This window comes from Echinops telfairi, unplaced genomic scaffold, assembly GCF_000313985.2.
Source record: "Echinops telfairi isolate 266 unplaced genomic scaffold, ASM31398v2 ScPeMD7_38;HRSCAF=143, whole genome shotgun sequence".
Lineage (NCBI taxonomy): Eukaryota > Metazoa > Chordata > Mammalia > Afrosoricida > Tenrecidae > Echinops > Echinops telfairi.
In genome coordinates, this window is record NW_022103936.1 from 665,952 (window position 1) to 685,255 (window position 19,304).

Consider the following 19,304-nt stretch of genomic DNA (forward strand, 5'->3'; position numbering starts at 1 on the left):
GGGACTTATTACGGACGGAGATGAAAGTTGAACCAAAGACTCATTGACAAGAAGGATTAGCCAGGCAAGAGAATGGCCATGGTGGTGATAGTGGTGTGCATTTGTACCTCTTGTGTGTAGGAGGAGGTGAATGTTGGTGAATGAAGTGAGTTTTGGTGATACTATTGAGTGGTATTTGGGGACAATTTTAAGTTCAGGTAGAAGCAGAGACAATGGAGTCCCGAGATGATTTTAAGACAGAAGTATTTTAATTCATTGGTGGGTGCCATTGGGTAATCTACTATAGTGACCCTATGTAAAACAGAACAAAACACAGTGAAGTGCCATCTTCATGAATAATTATGTTTGAGGCTGTTGTTGGAGCCGGTGTCCATCCCTCTTATAGATGATCTTTTTAGCTATGCCCCTCTAGTTGACTAAGCATGGTGTCCTCTTTTTCCTCCTGATAACATGTCCAACATATGTGAGAATAAATCTTTCCATCCTCACTTTTAAGAGGCATGCTGCCTGTAATTCTTCCAAGATAGATTTGCTTGTTCTGACAGTTCATGGTACTTCCAGCATTCTGCACCAGCACCCTCATTCAAATGCATCAGTTCTTATGCAGTCTTGCTTACTCATTGTGCAACTCTCTCATGGACATGAGGCGATTGAAAATACCATGGCTTAGGTCAACCCCTTAGTCTTCAAAGTGACATCTTTGCTCTTTAATACTTTATAAAGGGTTCTTGTGCAACGGAGTTGTCCAATGTAATACATTGCTTGATTTCTCGACTACTGCTTTATTGTGATGACAGGAGAGTCTCGACATTTTTGGTAAAAGAAATGTCTTTATTTGCTTGCACTTTAGCAAAGGCATGCTACTAGCAGTGTACAAAACATGTGAGGAAGTACCGGACAATTTGATATAGGAAGCCTGACTAGTTGTAATATACTCTTACTAAGAAGCAGAAGTGAAGTAAAGAAGGACTGAGCTAATCACAGGATTGATGTAGTGGATCAAATTGAGCAAGTTGGATAAATGTATCAGAGGCAGATTTCACTAGATTTGCTGTCTGATTATACAAAAGAAAAGAGGAGGGACTCCTGTGGCAGAAGGCCTTTTTAAATTCAGTTTTTATGGTTGGAATTGATTTACCTTTCAGAATCTGGGTAGAACTGGTTACGGTCTATTAGAAGTACATGTCTGCAGAAAGAACGGTATTCTAACTATATTGAGTTGAAGGGTCAGTGGTACTTAAGTGGCAGATGAAGCATGGAAGTGATTAGATTAGCTCAACATTCATGGCGAATACAGAAGGCCTAAATCGAAGATGAATGAAAAAGGTGGGCTTGAATGAGTTAACAGGAAAACTCGAAAAAATAAGGAGTCAAGGCAGAGAAGGGAGGAAAGATCGGAAAGAAGATGTTCTCAACGATGACCAATGCTGCAGAGTAAGAAATGGACTCTGTAGATAGGTGTGCAGTCGTTTATTATTTGTGGTATCTGGTGGAGCTAGCTTAAAAACTATTTTAGTTATGCCTTTTGCCAGAGAGGAATAAATGTAGGGGAAGAAATTCCAAAAGAAGATCGGAACTACAGTATTCTGGAAAGTCCAGTTGCATGGGAGAGGTATTCATTTCAGCAAAGACAGGGAGTTTTGCTGCTACATTAGTCTGTAAAGAGTCCTATAAAAAGATTGTTCTCGGCTGCTAGCCTAAAGGTTGACAGTTTGAATCTACCAGCTGCTCCCAGGAAGAAAAGACTTGCTCCCATTAAGATTACCAACAACCAAACTCACTGTCATCAAGTCAGTGCAGACTCACAGTGACCTCCCTGGGTTTCCGAGACTGTAACAATTTATAAGAGTAGAAACAAACAGTCTTTCTCCCCAGAAACCCCTGTGGGCCATTCTTCTCTGTCCTGCAGGGTCATTATGAGTGAGAATCGACTTGATGGCACAGAACAAAAACAACAGCAACTTGAATTTGCAGGAAATTGGGAGTATGAGATTGATTATTAGACCTGGGATGGAATGAATTAGAAAGACTCTTAAACTAAAAACTGAAATGGAAGGCTATACAAGTAATTACATAAGTAATTCCAACTAACTATTATTTATGAAATAATTTGTGATAGGAATGCAAGACTGATGTCTTTCAAAAGTCAGTTCAGGAGACTTATTTCAGTCATTGTTTTGGGGACACAATGAGTAAGACTGCATATGTGTCATTCTGTGGTGTAGGATCAGGCAAAAGGAAAGGACATCAGGAAGAAGGAAAGTGCTCTCACATTGTTCAATGTTAATTACAGTGAAACCTGTGAGAGCCAGAACAGCACAGGGCTGCCAGCCTTACCCCCAACTTTTTCCGACCTTGACAGTGAGCAGCCGCCCCACTTGTGTTAGTGGAAAAATTGAGTTTTGTTTCTCTGGCAAGGTTCCTCAATTCTACTCTGTCCTTATGGTATAATATGATTTTTTGAGTTTGTTTAATCAGATGTTTAACAACAACAAAAAAAGTATACACGTTCCCAGTTAAAATATATTTGCATCTATTCCTATTTTATTGTCTTGTAGAGTAAGCTTGCAAGGGCACTCAGGTGTTATCTTGACAATTAAAGCTGATGTGGTTGAGCAGATAATTGAACTGCTAAATATGAGCGCTGACAGAAGGATCGAGTGTATCCGGTTTGGTTCCGTTTTCTTTGGCACATCTAGAATCGAACATGCCCTTTTGTATAACAATAGTCCAGAAGCGATAAATTGGGTGGCTATCATGCAAGACGATGCTGTCGGAGAAGAACTGGTGAGTAAATACTTTAACAAGACAAAATCAAGGAGTATGTTTTGAAACAGAGTATTTAAAACCTACTAATGACCAGCACAAGGAGCCTGGTGACACAGAAGGTTAAGGGAGGGGTTGCTAAGCAGAAGACCAGTGTTTCTAACCCACTAGCTGCTCCATAGGTGAAAGGTGATGCCATCTATTTCCATAAAGATGGACAGCCTCAGAAACCTTATGGAGCAGTTTTGTTTGAATCAGAATTACTTCGTGGGTAGTGGGTGTGGTTTTAATAACCTACAAACTATTTTCTTATGTGAAATATGTTTTAAAACAGGCAGGTTTATTTCATATTTTCCCAAAAGTAACCTGAAAATCCCAGTAAATTAAATTACTATTAAATTAAATTACCACTGAGGGTAATAAATAGCTGATGGGGATTTCAGTTCTCATTAGTTTTTCAAGTTGATGATGTGCCTTGGTCACATTTATGTGTGTCACTTTCAAGACCTGTAGATTTTTCTGTACTTTATAGACTCTGAAATGTCAGTAACTCTTTTATGATCCACATTTGAAACATGTACTACTTAAGTTTTGCCTTACTCCTATTTATTTCTGATTTTATATTACAGGGAACAAATGTTCGCCAAAGAACTGATATTGCTTTAAACAACCTCACCTACATACCTAAAGCAAAAGCTGCAGATTTGACATCGTTTATTTCCTGTATTCCTAATGAAGGCTTTTTATCACCTTACGGAAAGATTGAAATTACATTATGTTTTAGCCCAAAGTAAGCAGCACTTTATCCAATTTTGATGCCAATTATTAGTAGAAAGCATACTGACTATACAGTTATCAAATCGACTCTAATACTATTTTAGTAAATTTTGTCAGAAGGCGTACATAAGAATAATATGAATATTTGTAAACCAGTTGATAACACCTGTAATATTTCTAAATATGGCTCAAAATTTTTTGTACTAGATTAAAATTTTCTCCAAAATTCATAGAAATCAGGTTGTGGACATGGAAATTTTGGGTTGTGGTCAGAATCCAGTTTAAACAACCAAGACTTGATTCTTCAAAGGTTACTCATGAGACTTTTAATGCCATGCTGTATGCTCTGCATGTCTCCGAAGAGATAGAGGGTACCTGATAGGGCAAAATGCCTAGTGATTGAGGGTCAGCTGCTGGAATCAGGCACAATTGCTTTCCGAAATTCACATACAAACATATGACTCACAATGCAGTGTGCTTAGTTGGGTTATTTACTGTGAAAATATACTTGGAAAATGTCCTTTAATTGGAAAATAGAGGTTGCAGCTACACATTGGAAGTTTTCCAAGTTTGTCAATAACTGACCCAATTAAAAGTTAGAGGTCTATGCTTTATGAACTTCTATCTGTTGCAAAGGGGTCAATTGGTGACATCATTCACTTGTGTCTTAATGTAAGGAGTGTAATGCTGCATTAAGCCAGGAGAAAGTTTCTGAAGTACAGTCTTGGAAACCCACAGGGGCAGTTCAATCCTGTCCTATAAGGTTACTATGAGTCAGAATAAACTTGATGGCAGTGAATGTGGCGTTTAGAATACATCAATCAGTTGTTCTACTTGCACAATTTACCATCATCCTATCAATTTAATCTTATGAGACCCATGTGCCAGGGTGCTTACACTGTTTTACATTCTCATATAATATTGGGTGGACTTCAGTGAGCTTATACGATTTTATTTAGTACACAACTCTTTGAGCTTTCCAATATTCCTTTTCATGCCAGTACATTACTTTATTTGTAAATCTAGCATAGACCCTCATAAGTTGAATATTATTTAAAGTCTCAGTTAAATATTTTTTGAACATGGTATTTTCAATTGTCTCCAATATTGCACAGCCTTTTGCACAGTTATTTAAGTATCCATGGAAAATAAAAGCTAGCCTCTGAGTAAGACAGGTAAGGTTAACCAATGAACCGGCCTGGGGCAAATCCCTTATGGGTCTTAGTCCTAGTTCTTTCTGGTCTTCTTTCTCTTTTCTTCTCTAAGCACATTTGAGTGTTGGAACGTGGCTAGAAATATGTACACTGGGGAACAGAGATATGTAACAGAATATATATATATATAATTTAATATTACAATAGAAGTAAGAGGCTACTGTGGAGGTTCCAGCTGATTCTTCCAACAGCAGCAAACTGCCTGGAACCAGAATCCATCACACCACAAGTGGCATTGGAGTTTCTAGCTTAAAGAATTAGCATGAGAAAGATAAGGCTCTCTGCTCCTGTAAAGACTTAGCACCCTAGGAAACCCCCAGGGGCAGTACAATAGGGTAGTTAGGAATTGAACTTGACTCAATGGCAATGAGTTTGGTTGTTTTTTTGTTGTTGTTGTTCTTTGAAGAATTAATATATTTGAAATCACAATTGTCCTGCGAATCTTTATATAAACGTATTTTTATGAGCTTTACTTTGAATGGTTTTCTTTTGGAAAGGTCCTTCATTTCTGCAGTAATTTTGGAAAAGCTGTGACAGCTTTATTTGTATTTCCTAACTGTTATCTTCTGACAGGTGATAATATGTATCCCTTTCCCTGTAAAAATAACTGTGGTGAATTTTTACAGATTAGTTGATGATGGCAAAGTGGATATTGATGCATCACACCGTCAAGACTATGCTCTGTTCTTGAGATTTGAGTCTATAGGAAGTAAAGATAGTTCTTTGAAAGATTATGACAATGAAATGAGCAAAAGTAAGTGGGAAATAAATACAATAGCCTAATATACAACCATTGAAATTCTTTAAAATTTGAACATGAATATTACAGAGGAAATTTAAACAATACAATGTGTGATTGTTGAATAGAATAAAAATGTATCCCTACTCAAGACACCTTAAAATTCCATGTGTGGCTTGTTAATAATGATGTCAAGCATAGACTTATTGACATAATAGTTTTGCTGGTTAAGACCTAAAACTTCTGGTTAGCACCCTAACCACAGTTATTCTTGTTTTAACAGACCAACTATTTCAGAGATTGGAATTAGCCGTCACAGGCTCAGGACTCCCTGTGTTACTACAGTTTGATCCAAAGATCCTTAATTTTGCACCATGTGTCATGGGAGAACACTCAGAGATTCTTTGTGTCATGCAAAATCAATCCCAATCACTCCCAGTGATATATCGCTTTCAAAGAATAGCGCATTTTAAAATTGATCCTGAAAAGGGTAAGATTGATGAAGGATGTATTCAGGTAAGATAATTATTCATTGCTTTTATATTACTTAAATATTTAAAATACTATTCAGAAAATAACTACATTTTTCCCACTCATATTTATAATTTGTGTATCTTCTGTGGTCAAGTTATCCATGTTTTTCTATTGACACTCAGAAAGAATCCATAATTCTATGCAATCTTGAATTATGTGCCCTTCCTGGAGGGAAAATGCCTGAATTCCCACCCCCCTCCCTGAACTCTGGGCACACATATTCAAGATTGCACTGTAGGTGCCCTATCACGAAATTTGAATGTGAAGTTTAGAGATGAAACAGAAAATATAGGATTCATCCTGTGAGCTACAGTTGATGTTGGTTTTGACAGTGGATCTGTAATGTCATGGCCTGGATTTCCAAGTCTTCTATTAAATCTTTGAGTCCTCCACAATCCTACCAATAAACTCATTTTCTGTTTAAGATAACTAGAGTAAGCTTCCATTGTTTTCAACCATGAAAACTTGCAATAAAATTGGGCTAGCTACAACTACTACAATTTCAAAGTGCTGAAAAACTATTTTTGTTCTTTCTTTCATTTTATTTCTCTCCTTTATTCTTTCCTACCTGTTTAAAACACTATTTTGTGTTTTAATAGACATAACGGTTGTGATAAAATTATCAGTAAGGTACAAGATAGGAATATTGAAGCGTACTGTTACAGCAGAGACAACAGCATAGCCAAATAGCCAAAAATATGTTTGGAGAGACTATGGAATATGCAGGGATTAGTCAAAGTCTGATTTGAGCCTACTCTACTGAATATGCAGTGAGGTAGTTGGAAATAGAGTCAGGAGGTTATAGGATCAAGATCAGATTGTGGAGGACCTTGGAAGGGAAGAGTTTGGACTGACTTTAATAATCCTTTGAAATACACTGAAATATTATGAGTGGCCTTTTAGGTCGTTGTTATAGGATTGATTGGATGAAAATATATTTAAAGCAGAAACTGAATCGGCTCAGTTTTATAACCATATGCAAATACATTAACAATGAGATCTCTTTGATAGTGAGTTTTCTCTCTTAGACTATAGTGAATTTCTGACTTCAAGGGACCATGAAAGCAAACCAGACCAACTCATTGCCATCGAGTCAATTCTGACTCATAGAGACCCTAGAGGACAAAGCACAACCGATTCTGTGCAGTTGCAAGGCAATAAATCTGTACAGGGCAAGAGAGCTTCATCTTTCTCTATCAGAGTGGCTAATTCAGTAGTTCTCAATCTTCCTAATGCCGTGACCCTTCCATTCAGTTGCTCATGTTGAGGTGACCTGCCAACCATAACATTTTATTTATTTATTTATTTTTAGTTTTTTGTTTTTTTAAACAAGTTTATTGGCACTTCATCCACAAATCATATAATTCAGTAATTAGTCATATCAAGAAGAGTGGTACAGTCATTAACACAATCAATTTTCTTTTTTTTTTGGTTGTGATTTTCTTTTTTTTAAAAATTTTTAAAAAATCATTTTATTAGGGGCTCATACAACTCTTATCACAATCCATACACACATCAACTGTGTAAAGTGCATTTGTACATTCATTGCTACTTCATAATTGTAATTTTGCTACTGTTATGAATCAGGTGACCCTGTTGTTTGACCCCCAAAGGGGTTGCGACCCACAGCTTGAGAACCACTGGGCTAGTTGGATCGAACTGCTTACCAGAGCTACCTGAAAGGACTACAGATGAGAATAAAATATAATTGATAGAAATATCTTAGATTGAAAAAATGGAGTGAGAATTATATTTTTTATTTGAGTTTACCAGATTAAAAGCCTGAGAGGAAGGATTCATGTGTAAGTTAGTTAGTAAGGAAATGCCCCTAGGGGATATTAGTAAGGGAGTGGGATATCCCAGGACGTGAATGGGGAAGGGTAGAGAAGGAAACCAAAAAAGTATGTATTCTCAGACAAAAACCCACTGGATCAAAAACTAAACCCACTGCTGTTAAAGTTGTTCCATCTCATGGCAACTTTGTAGGACAGAGTAAAACTGCCCCCATACAGTTTCCAAAGCTGTGAGTATGTTAAGGGACTGTCCCATCTCTCTCCCATGGAGCTGAATCATGCAGGAGAACTCAGGGCATATAAGTTACAGCTCAGAGATATTCAGACTTGAGGCAAAGGCATTGGTCTTTCACATTCTTTACCTGTCTTAAGATCTTTTGGTTTGCGTTCATCTACTAACCTAAAGGTTGGATGTTCCAATCAGTCTAGTAGCAATGAGGAAGATGTCTGCTTCCATAAAGATTACAGCCAAGAATGCTGACTAGAACAGTTCTACTTTATAACATGTGACACTGCCATAACTGGAAAGTAGATTGCTTTTGCGATGTTGCTTTTGTGGTTTTCTTGAGAAGCATTGGTTAATGACACTGGAAAGTAAAAGATAAGATGCCTAGGCATCTCTGAGCATCTGTTTATATAGATAAAAAACCCTTCTAAGGTTTTTCTTGGGTATGTATACTGGCCCGTACATGTGTGTGGATTTCTAGATACCTTGGAATATGTCAGACTTTTTCAGATACCCTATGGATTTCTTGTTCCCCAGGTTTGTTTTTTCTTTCTTTTACATTCTTCCTTCCTTTCTCCCACCCTCCCTCCTTTCTTTCTTTTTTCGTTGTTATCTGCTTTTTCAAATCTGTGACTATGTTGCTCCTCAGGCTGTTTAGTTTTTGGTGTGGGGGGGCAGAAATTGCTGTGATATTCAGCAATTACTTGGGATTTATTATTTTAATAAACTCTAGAGAGAGGGCTGTTTATACAGGGAGTTCTGTAGCAAGTCAGATAAAAATAAACCTCCAAAATAAGTGTTTCATTTAACTGCCAGACAACACAGGGATGAGCTGAGGCTAGTGGAGCACTTTGCCCATTCTTCATCCTCCCTTGAGTGCTGTGTTAGTCTGGGTTGACTAGAGAAACAAGTTCATAGACACTCATATGTGTGTATGAGAGAACTTTATATCAAAGAGCAATTGTGCATTAAGAAAATATCCCATCCCAGTTCAGATCAAATCCATAAATCCTATATTACCCCATATATCGATACTACTCCATAAATTCTTCTTTAGACTTATGCAACCATGCAATGACGCCGAATGCAGGAAGATGACAGGCCAGTGGGTGGAAAGTCTTGTGGATCCAGTGATGGTAGAAGATCTCAGTGCTGGTGTGGGTCTCCATGTGGCTCCTCCAGCTCCAGGGTTATGGCCCTATCAGTGTAGCTCCATGTGGCTTGTCAGCAGGAATGTCTCCCAGGGAGATTATGTATGTCAACCTTCCAGTGAGCTATTTGTGTCCTTAGTGCCTCCAAATGAGGTCATCAAGCTGTGACCTGATTGACAGGGTAAACTTTACCCCTTCACTCTTAAGTCTCAAGTTGACACCAGATTATGTAATTGGCACAAGTGCCATACTAATGGTTGTCACGATCATAACTGAAGACTTGTTTTCTAAGTCTACTGTGGAACTGGGGAGAGGCCAAGGGGATTGTTGTTGTTAGATATAATCAAGCTAATTCTGACTCATAGAGGCCTCATGAGACAGGAGTACTCTTCCATAGGGTTTTCGAGGTGATAGTGTTTACGGAATCAGCTCACCATGGCATTCTCCCACAGCGACTGTGGTTTGGTAACAGTGGAGCACTTAACTGGTGCACCACCCAGGTTCCTTCAGGTGGGGTTTAAGAAAATTAAAACACCACAAAGCATGCTGTTACAGGTATTCAGTCCATTTTTCTTCAATAAGTACTCCTCAGATTTTGCAAGGCTTTAATTAGTTTACAGGTATATGAAAAAACTGATTTTGACACTTTGGCCAGTGTTCTTTCCTTTTACGGAGAAGTCTAATTTTGGAGTTCCTTACTCCACCTCTCTGGAAAATTTTAAAAGGCCATTGTTATTATTTATTGAAGTACTTTCCTGTCCTGAGTTTTTTAAAAGTCAGTGCTGTAGATGCTGTTTCTAAAACACTTTATCTCAAGGATAATGTAGCTTTTGTTGACAATTTGAAAACATTGATTTCAAATTTGCTTTGTTTCCTCTAATGATATTATATTATTGTTTACTTTTCTTCCTCTCTTTTAGAATATCACATGTTCGTTTACTCCACGCCACATTGGAAGCTTCAAAGTGAAACAAACCATCGAGATTATTGGCCTAGTGGCTGATAAGTCCTTACAAACTTTATCTATGAAACCTTTTCATTATATACATTTAGATTTCACCAGCGTCTGCAAACCTCGGAATAAGAGAGTTTTGATGAAAATTAATCCTGGTATGCTTATTAGTTTTAATATATAATTGTCTTCATATACTGAACAATACAATTAATATATGATAATATATTGAAAGCAGCCTGATCCTGTGGTTCGCAGTTTTTTTAACGTGCATTGAAATCACCTGGAAACTTATTGAAATATGAATGATTGCCCCATATCTCAGCACTGGTGATTAAGTAAGTCTGTGGTGGGGCCTAATAGCATTCATTTCTGACAAATGTCCATTAGAAACTGATGTTCTAAATATCACATTCCATGTCTCAAATTTTGAATACTACTGGTCTGTTGTCTGAAGGTGAGTTAGTTCTGACTGATAGTGACCCCGTATGACAGGGGAGAACTACCTTGTACCGTTTTCTAGGCTGTGGTCTGTATGTGTGATGATCCTGGACTTTTCTCTTTTGAAGCCCCTGGGGGCCTCTAGCCACCCTTTGGTTAAAGCTGGGCTCTTCATTGAACTACCAGACCTGCTCCTTATAGGTCTAGTCAACCATAAAAGTAATGAAATATTGTCATTTGTTTTTGTTTTAGTTTTTCTACTTTGTGTTTTTGTCTATAATATCGATGTATTTTACACGATGCCACTTTTAAAACATTGTTGCAAAAATATAGATAAAATATTTACCAATTCAATGTTTGTCAATGATACAGACCAGAGACACCAATGTCACTGATTATATTGTGCAACCATCATTGATATCTGTTGCCAAATATTTCACCCTTATAAGCAGAAATTCAGTGTTTCTTTGTCTTTATGCTATTTACTTCCACTTCAATTATCTCTTATACATTGAACCATAAGATATTGCTGAAATTCATCTCTTTCAAACTCTAAATATCGGTTTCCTTTGGCCAATGTAATTCTTCAAGTCCCTTTGTAATTTATGGATGCTAGCATTATGCAGTCAAATTATAAGAAATTGTGTTTTACAGAGAACCATCTTTAACTTAATTCATTGCATTTAATCAATACATATGCTTATTTAGAGCCTAAGCATTTAATTTATAAGCCAAGTTGCATGCTTCTTAATTATTATTAATAAAATAATTATCAAACATTACATGAATATTGGTTGGAAAGAGAAATTCAAAAAGCTATATGGAAACTTAATATTCTGTTCTCCAAAAGGTATTTCTCCATTGATCAGCAATCCAACAGGACAATTTGTGATAGAAGATTTTGCAAAACGCAAAGACTTTGCTCCTGTCGCAATGCTTCAGTCATGTAAGACGAATCTTCATACACACCAGGCAAATAAAGATGCCGTAAAGCATGCGCTGATAGCCTTTCCCAATGATCGAGCTGCAAGTATCAGGCCTGGAGAACCATACAAAGATTTCAGGTATCATACAATAGTCAATAATTAAAAATCCAAACATTTGAAAGGAAGACATGCATTGTTTGCAGAAGTCTAATCATATCTGCTTTACCAAACTAATAATGGTAATAGAAATAAAACCATTTTCTCATATTTCTAATTGGATAGAGAAAATTGTTGAAGGTTTCATATTAGCTTTAGCTAACTTCTCATAATTTATAGGAATAATGGTTAGGAAGTGAATATTTCACCAAGTGCTTAAAAAAAATAAGTTCTGGAGAAGTATGATGAAAATCCCACTTAGAATGAATCCTCAGTGAAGCCATGTTCAATAAATATGGAGCCAGCTTTCTGAAACACTGAAAATTGTGAGAAGCCAATCATCATCATTGTCACCCTCCCTATCATCATCATTATCATCATCTTTGTTATGAACCTTCTGAATACATAGCATCTCCTGTCATCTTTCCAAAATTGAACTAAGCTTCGTTCAAAAGAACCGTTCAAAAACAAAATTCACTACCATCAAGTTGATTCTGACTCAGTTTCTGAGATTGAATGTCTCTATAGGATTAGAAAGCCCCGTCTTTCTCCAAGGAACCGCTGGTGGTTTCAAACGGCTGACAGTGGGGTTAGCAGATCGAAGTATAAACACTATGCCACCAGCGCTCCTTAAGAAAGAAGGAGAGAGAGAGAGAGAGAGAAAAGAGGAAGAAACATAAGTGACGTTCAATGCCTATTTAAATGTATCCAAGTCTCAAAGATATAACTACATTGCCAGTGATTAAGGATTAGGGAGGGACTTTGGTATATTGACAATTTTATGTGTCTTAGTGCCAATGACAAGAAAGGTTCTTATCAGAAATGGAAATAAGACTCTGTTAAGGCTGCTTGCATGCTACTAGTTCTGTGCCAACAGAATTGATTCTGACATAGTGAAGCAAAGTCTCATTGACAAGAATGATTCACCAGACAAGAGGGAGTGGGAGTGGTGGCGTTAGTGATAGTGGAGATAGTGCTGTGTGAACAGAATAGGGATTCCTAGGCTATCATTTTTAAGGGAGCAGATCAGCAGGTCTTTTCTCCCACTGAGTGGCTGATGACTTTGAATGCCTAAACTTTTTTTTTTCCGGTATAGCAGTCTAACACTTAAGCTTTTAGCATAAGTAAATAAACAACAATGCAATGGGACCCTATCTAGGGCATTTGAGGCTATAATTCTCTGTGAGGACAGATAGACTTATCTATCCCCCGCTGAGGCTAGTGGGTTTGAACAGCTGAACTTGAATTTAGGTGTTCAATGCTTACCCAAAAAGGACCACAAGCGTGCCTTAGTAGACTATGTTTGGTAATGGATCCAAGTAATCTCCACTTTTCTCTTTGCCATTGCTAAGTCATTTTCTTAAAATATGGGTTCATATTTAGACCACAATTGTTTTCTAATTTAAATGGAAATTTCTGTTTATTTCTATAGTCAATCTTATTATTTTATTAATCAGAAATGTAAAAACCACCTAGACTATATTTCAAATAATTATATTGCATAAGAATTAAAACCACTTTTCTACCTCTGGCTCATGGCACTTCATCCCACCCTGCAGAGACCAATACTGAAAACAATTTCATTTTTCCCCTCAAACTTAATTCTTTTCAACTGTTTCCTAAGCTTATACAAGTATATATATGAAAATTATATATTAATTTAATATTAACCTTTTGATTCTATCTAAGGTGATCATAATTACATGGTATAAAAAAGTGCTATAACTTTTTTTTAGCAAGAAGGCTAAAAAGAGAGCAACAGGGGTGGGGTGCACACAAGGGGATACGGTGAGTGGAATGGGGAGTCAAAATAGTTATAAGAAGGAAGAAAATGCTCCGAATTTGATTGTGGTGATTGAATTGTATGATATGTTAATTATATCTCAATAAAATGATTTAAAACTATTTTTGTGCAAACAAAAAATCGCTGAACATTTCAAATGTATCTCAAAGAATTCTTTTACATACAAAAATGCCAAATTGTTGGTGATTGTAATTTCTATTTCATTTCTAATTAATTTGACCTTTTCAATTCTTAAAACTTAAGTAAGGTAGGGCTTTTCTCTAGTTTATACTCACTCCAGTATGCACTTTGCTCTCAGATACATGTTAGGTATGTAAATGAAGGGAAATTTTGTTTTACTTGTCCTCCATACTTTGCATAATAAAAAATCAAGTACATCAAGCTGCAGTTATTTAAAGAGCTGATAAGGATTTAGAAACATTATTAACCCATTTATTATTTAAGGTATTTACTACTTTTTTCCTTGACCCCTTTTTTTAATTTTAGATCTTCTCCCTCTGTCTACCTATCATAGTCAGTTCTGCCTCATCTTGATCCTATAGGACAGAGTAGAACTGCTCCTGTGGCCTTAAGAAACTGTAAATCTCTACAGGATTAGAAAGTGTCATTATTCTTTTGCAGAGCAGCATGGCAGTCTTGAACTGTTGACCCTACAGTTGGCAGCCCAATCCATAAACCACTAAGCCAAGTTCAGATATTAAACCAATAAACCAAACTCATTGTCATCAAGTCAATTTTGACTCATAGTGACTCTATAGGACAGGGTTGGACTGCTTCAAATGGTATATGAGACAGTAACTGTGTGGGAATAGAAAGCCTCAACCTTCCCCCGCTCACTTTAGACATTATTGTTATTGTGGTTAGGTGTCATCAAGTTGGTTCTGACTCATTGCAACCCTATGTAAAATAGAAGGAAACACTTTAGACATCACTAACATTTAAAGGTGGTTATGCTATGAGGTTGCTATGAGTTGGAATGATGACAGCGGGTTTGTTTTGGTTTGGAAAGGCTGTCAGGATAAATGAAGGGAATTTTAAATATCAAAGACTCATACTGTAACAGAGTATTTGTTTTTCTTTAATTGTGAGTCTCTAACAAAGCAGTAAGCATTCAGAAATTGTTAAAGAAAAGAAAGATGGCATTTCATTTAACTATGGAGACTTATGCATATAAGTGAATTACTGAGGGCTAGAATCTAAATGGTTAAATTTCAATATGGAAATAGACCAAGGTTAGAGGCTTGCCTAATAATACTTTTTAATTTCTAATCAAAGTATATATTGGGTAGAAAGAAAGGGGATTCGCAGATGAATGGAAAAGAGATATAAAGTAGTTTGCTGTTATTTTATGAATTTTTCCCAGTAGTATTTGTTGGTGGTTATTTCACAAATGTATGACAAAATAATTCATTCTTTTATTTCTTCCTTCTTATTTTGCTTGCAGTGACCTAAAAGCAGTTATTTGCAAAGGAGTCAACTTTAACTCGGGGTGACTGCCTTGTGTGTAGAACAGATTGGCTCCATAGGGTTGTCCTGGCTAGCACCTTTCAGAAGCAGGTCACCACTGGGTGGGTTCGAAACACGAACCTTTCTGCTAATGGTCAAGCACATTAACATGTTGCGCCACCCAGAGACTTTTATTTCTCTGCTTAGCATAAAGCAAAATTTAGGTCTCACTAGTGTTATAGACTGTTATAGACTCAAAAGTGTCATTACAGAATAGGATATGAAGGCAAGGACTAGAATTGTCCCTGTTCACCATTAATTTTTCACCATCTGACACAGAGGCTGGCTAGAGGGCACTGAATAAAGACATCAGTTCTAAAACAAGTAAATAAATAAATACTGATTGAACAAAGCACATATAATGCATATTAACCTAATTTTCCTCATATTTTAGGACTATATTTACAAAAACCCCTAGGCACTACTATGTTGATCCGGATTTTGCTTATACTAAAATTGAAGAACTGGGGAAGCGAGAAAATGAAAATTACTATGGAAAATATATAAAAGATTTAAGATGTGTGCGCCTGAAGAAACAAGCAGAGAGGTAAAGTTCACTTTTTCAAATAATAAAATAATGGGAAACCGTTCATTGAGCCTGTTGCTGTGAGTTGCCATCTTAGCTGGCCCAGATTCATGACAACCTTATGCATAACAAAACAAGGCATTGCCTGATCTTGTGCCAATTCCATGAGCCCATTGTGGAGGCTGTTTTGTCAATCAATCTTTCCAGAAATTTTTGTTGAATTTCTTTTTCACATACTATGTCTTTTTTATTTTTTCAGGGTTTTTTTCAGCTTTTGGTCTTTCCTGGTGATTGGGCTCAAAGGAAGCCAAATAAAACCTCTCTATCCTGTGATATTTTAATATAGAAATTAAGCAAACCATTCAACTATTCCAATCAGACTTACTCTATTTTTGTAGCATTTTAATTTGGGGATGTCTTAGGTAAGTTTTCCCAGAAGCACAGACATGTGATTTAGGTAAAGTATGCTCTCAAGAGAAATGTGTGAATAGGTAAGGAAAGCCGGGAACAGAAATGAGGAAAGGCTTATAAAGTTTCCTCTTAGGTTGGCCCAAATATTTTTTTTGCATTAAACAATGTACTATGCTGTTCTTACTGTGCCAATCTGGCCTGTCTTTTGTATCACCTATTAGTCAGTGATAGTTTGTTATGCTTGGGTACAGTCATAGAGACCACAACTTCCTGCATCAGATATTTGAGAAGGGTTGGTCCCTCAGCACAGAACATTTTTCTACAGATAAGTGCACCAGCCTGCTTAACTAAATCTGAGTTGGGCACCGAGAGCACACACTGCAGGGAATGTTTTGATTTCCAGACATATTTATGAAAAGATTTAACATCGGTTTATTATTATTATTTTGATAGGAATTCAAAATATTCATATGATGACCTAAATATAGGCTTGCAGCCGGGATCAGGCCTTAAATCTCCTGTATTATCAGACAATGAAGTGGAAGAAGAATCAGCTCCAAAAGAAATTAAAGAGGACAGGTTGCTAAGTACCAGGAACATAGCAGACAAGGAAGAAGAATCTCTGCGAAAGGCATGCGCACTATTTCACATTTGCATTCTGCTGCTAACACCATGACTGAGGTTCAGATCTCCTGTGGGAGAGAGATGTGTCAATCTGCTTCCGTTCAGATTACAACCCTGGAAATACTATAGGACCGTTCTACTCTGTCTTTTAGAATTGATATGAATGGGGATCAACTCCACAGCAAGGGGCTTTTGGAATAGTTTTTACCTTTAAAAGTCTTAAAATGCTAACATTGAAAAATTGATATTAATATTGGGGGAAATTACGCTTTCTCGACAGATTCTGCATGGACTGAAATCAAACCCGTCTACACCTGAAGAAAAACAAGATTGCAGCTTAGCTTTGACACCAAAGCAAATTCATCAAGTAGTCATTGGTAAGAATCTACCCCCCAAAAAACCCTACTTGGGCCTTTTTTTTCCTGTTGTATTGAGAGATTTTATAAATTTCATCAGTTCAACATAGTAAGAGAATGAATTTTAGTCACACAGTTGTGTAACCAATATTACATTTTGGAGTATTGTCGTTCCTCTGCATTTTTCTAGTAGACCTGTGGGAATAGGACCCCTATCTGAGCTTACAATTCATTGTCTTCAAGTTGATTTTAACTCATACTGACCTGATAGGACAGAGTATAACTGCCCCTGTTGGTTTTTGAGACTGTAACCCGTTTTTTTATATCATGTTATTGGGGGCTGGTACAACATCACAATCCATACATACATCCATTGTGTCAAGTACACTTTTACATTTGTTGCCATCATCATTCTCAAAACATGTTCTTTCTACTTGAGCCCTTGATATCAACTCCTCATCTTCCCCTCCCTCCCCCACCCTCCCTCCCTCATGAATCCTTGATAATTTATAAATTATTATTATTTTGTCATGTCTTACACTGTCCAATGTCTCCATTCACCCACTTCTCTGTTGTCCATCCCCCAGGGAGGGGGTTGTATGTAGATCATTGTGATCAGTTCTCCCTTTCTCTCCCACCTTCCCCTTACCCTCCTTATATCGCTACTCACATTATTCACCCTGAGGTATTTTTCTGTCCTGTATTCCCTGTGTTTCCAGCACTTATCTGTACCAGTGTACATCCTCTGGTATAGCTGGATTTATAAGGTAGAATTGGATCATGATTGTGGGTTGGGGTTGAGGAGGAAGCATGTGAGGGAGAGTGGAGTGGAGACCCAAAGCTCATTAGTAGGCAACTGGACATCCCCTTACAGAAGGGTTGTGGGGAGGAGATGATCCAGTCAGGGTGCAGTATAGCACCAATAAAACATTCAACTTTCCTCTAGTTCCTTAATGCTTCCTCCCCCCACTATCATGATCTCAATTTTATCTTACAAATCTGGCAGGCCAGAGACTGTAAGTCAGTGTTTCTCAACCTTCCCAATGCCGCAACACTTTAATACAGTTCCTCATGTTGTGGTGACTCCCCCAACCACAAAATTATTTTCGTTGCTACTTCATAACTATAATTTGGCTACTGTTATAAATTGGGCAACCCCTGTGAAAGGGTCGGTCAACCCCCAGATTGGGAACCACTGCTGACTCTTAACGGGACTAGAAAACCTCATCTTAGCAGCCCTACTTATAACCCAACACATGAATAGTTTGTGTTCAACTACTAACTTACAAACCCACTAGAGGGTACCATTGAAGAAAGACCTGGTGAGAACATCCCATGGACTTAGTTGTAATGGGTAGCACATGTGATCCCCATGAGTCAACTTGATGAAAGTGGGTTTGTTTATATGTTTTCAAGACAGGATATTTGATTTTGCAGGAGGAAAGGGAGCTTTAAGGCATGCAAATTTGGGTAATAAGATCCATTTTCATGAATATTAATAATGTTTACAAACATGGGGGTACCCAAAACATCCTGGAAATTTTTTTCAAAGCTATATATTTAAATTTTATTAGAAAACAACCTTATCACCTTCAAAGTACTCTCCATTACACTTAATATATTTGTCAAATCTGTGATTTCATTCTTGGAAACATTTTTAAAAACTCATCGGGCTGACAGCACTTCCCTCATTTTTTTTCACCTCTTCTATATTGTCAAATTGCTTTCCTTTTATGTCCCACTGTATTCACGGAAACAAAAAGAAGTCACATGAAGCGAGGTCAGGTGAGTAAGGTGCTGGGATAAGAGAGGAATGCTGTTTTGTTTTGTTTTTGCCAAAAACTGATGCAATGAGATGGCTGTGTGAGCAGGTGCATTGTCATGGTGGCAAAACCAGTCCCACGACTGCTACAAATCAGGCTTTTTCTGTCACACACTGTTATGCAAGCTTTTCAGAATCTCTAAATAGAAAGCTTGATTAACAGTCTGGCCTGGTGGAAAGAACTCTAAATGCACTATGCACTGAGTCGACATCTGGACAGATCCCCAGAACAAAGTTTGTCATCAATCCACATTTTACCTTTTTTGAAACGAAAAAACCACTACTACATGAGTTTTTCCCATAGTGCTGTCCTCGTAAACTGTATTTAACATCAACGACTTCTATGGCATTATTTTTTGGAGCAGGAAACAAAATTTCACAGCTGCATACTGTTCTTTTAAATTGACTATCACAAAAGAAGAGATTTGACCAAACTGCTTTTAGGAAAAAATTCACTGCAATTAGAGAGCACTTTCCCAGGCAACACCACTGCACCTACTCAGTTAGTTGTTCAATGCTCGCCTAGCAGGAAAAACGCATACTATGAAAGCGCTGCTCCACCTAGCGTAATTCTGTTTTT

General features: G+C 37.2%; 1 protein-coding gene across 1 annotated transcript in view; it reads left to right on the forward strand.

Moving 5' to 3' along the window:
• CFAP47 (cilia and flagella associated protein 47) overlaps positions 1-19,304 on the forward strand; it is a 223,362-nt gene that overhangs the window by 14,009 nt on the left and 190,049 nt on the right. The window contains exons 5-13 of the mRNA XM_013008474.1: positions 2,559-2,787; positions 3,396-3,556; positions 5,384-5,511; positions 5,780-6,012; positions 10,121-10,310; positions 11,444-11,657; positions 15,380-15,532; positions 16,376-16,553; positions 16,827-16,923. Of these exons, the coding sequence (XP_012863928.1) occupies positions 2,559-2,787; positions 3,396-3,556; positions 5,384-5,511; positions 5,780-6,012; positions 10,121-10,310; positions 11,444-11,657; positions 15,380-15,532; positions 16,376-16,553; positions 16,827-16,923 (1,583 nt within the window). The remainder of the gene's footprint in view (positions 1-2,558; positions 2,788-3,395; positions 3,557-5,383; positions 5,512-5,779; positions 6,013-10,120; positions 10,311-11,443; positions 11,658-15,379; positions 15,533-16,375; positions 16,554-16,826; positions 16,924-19,304) is intronic.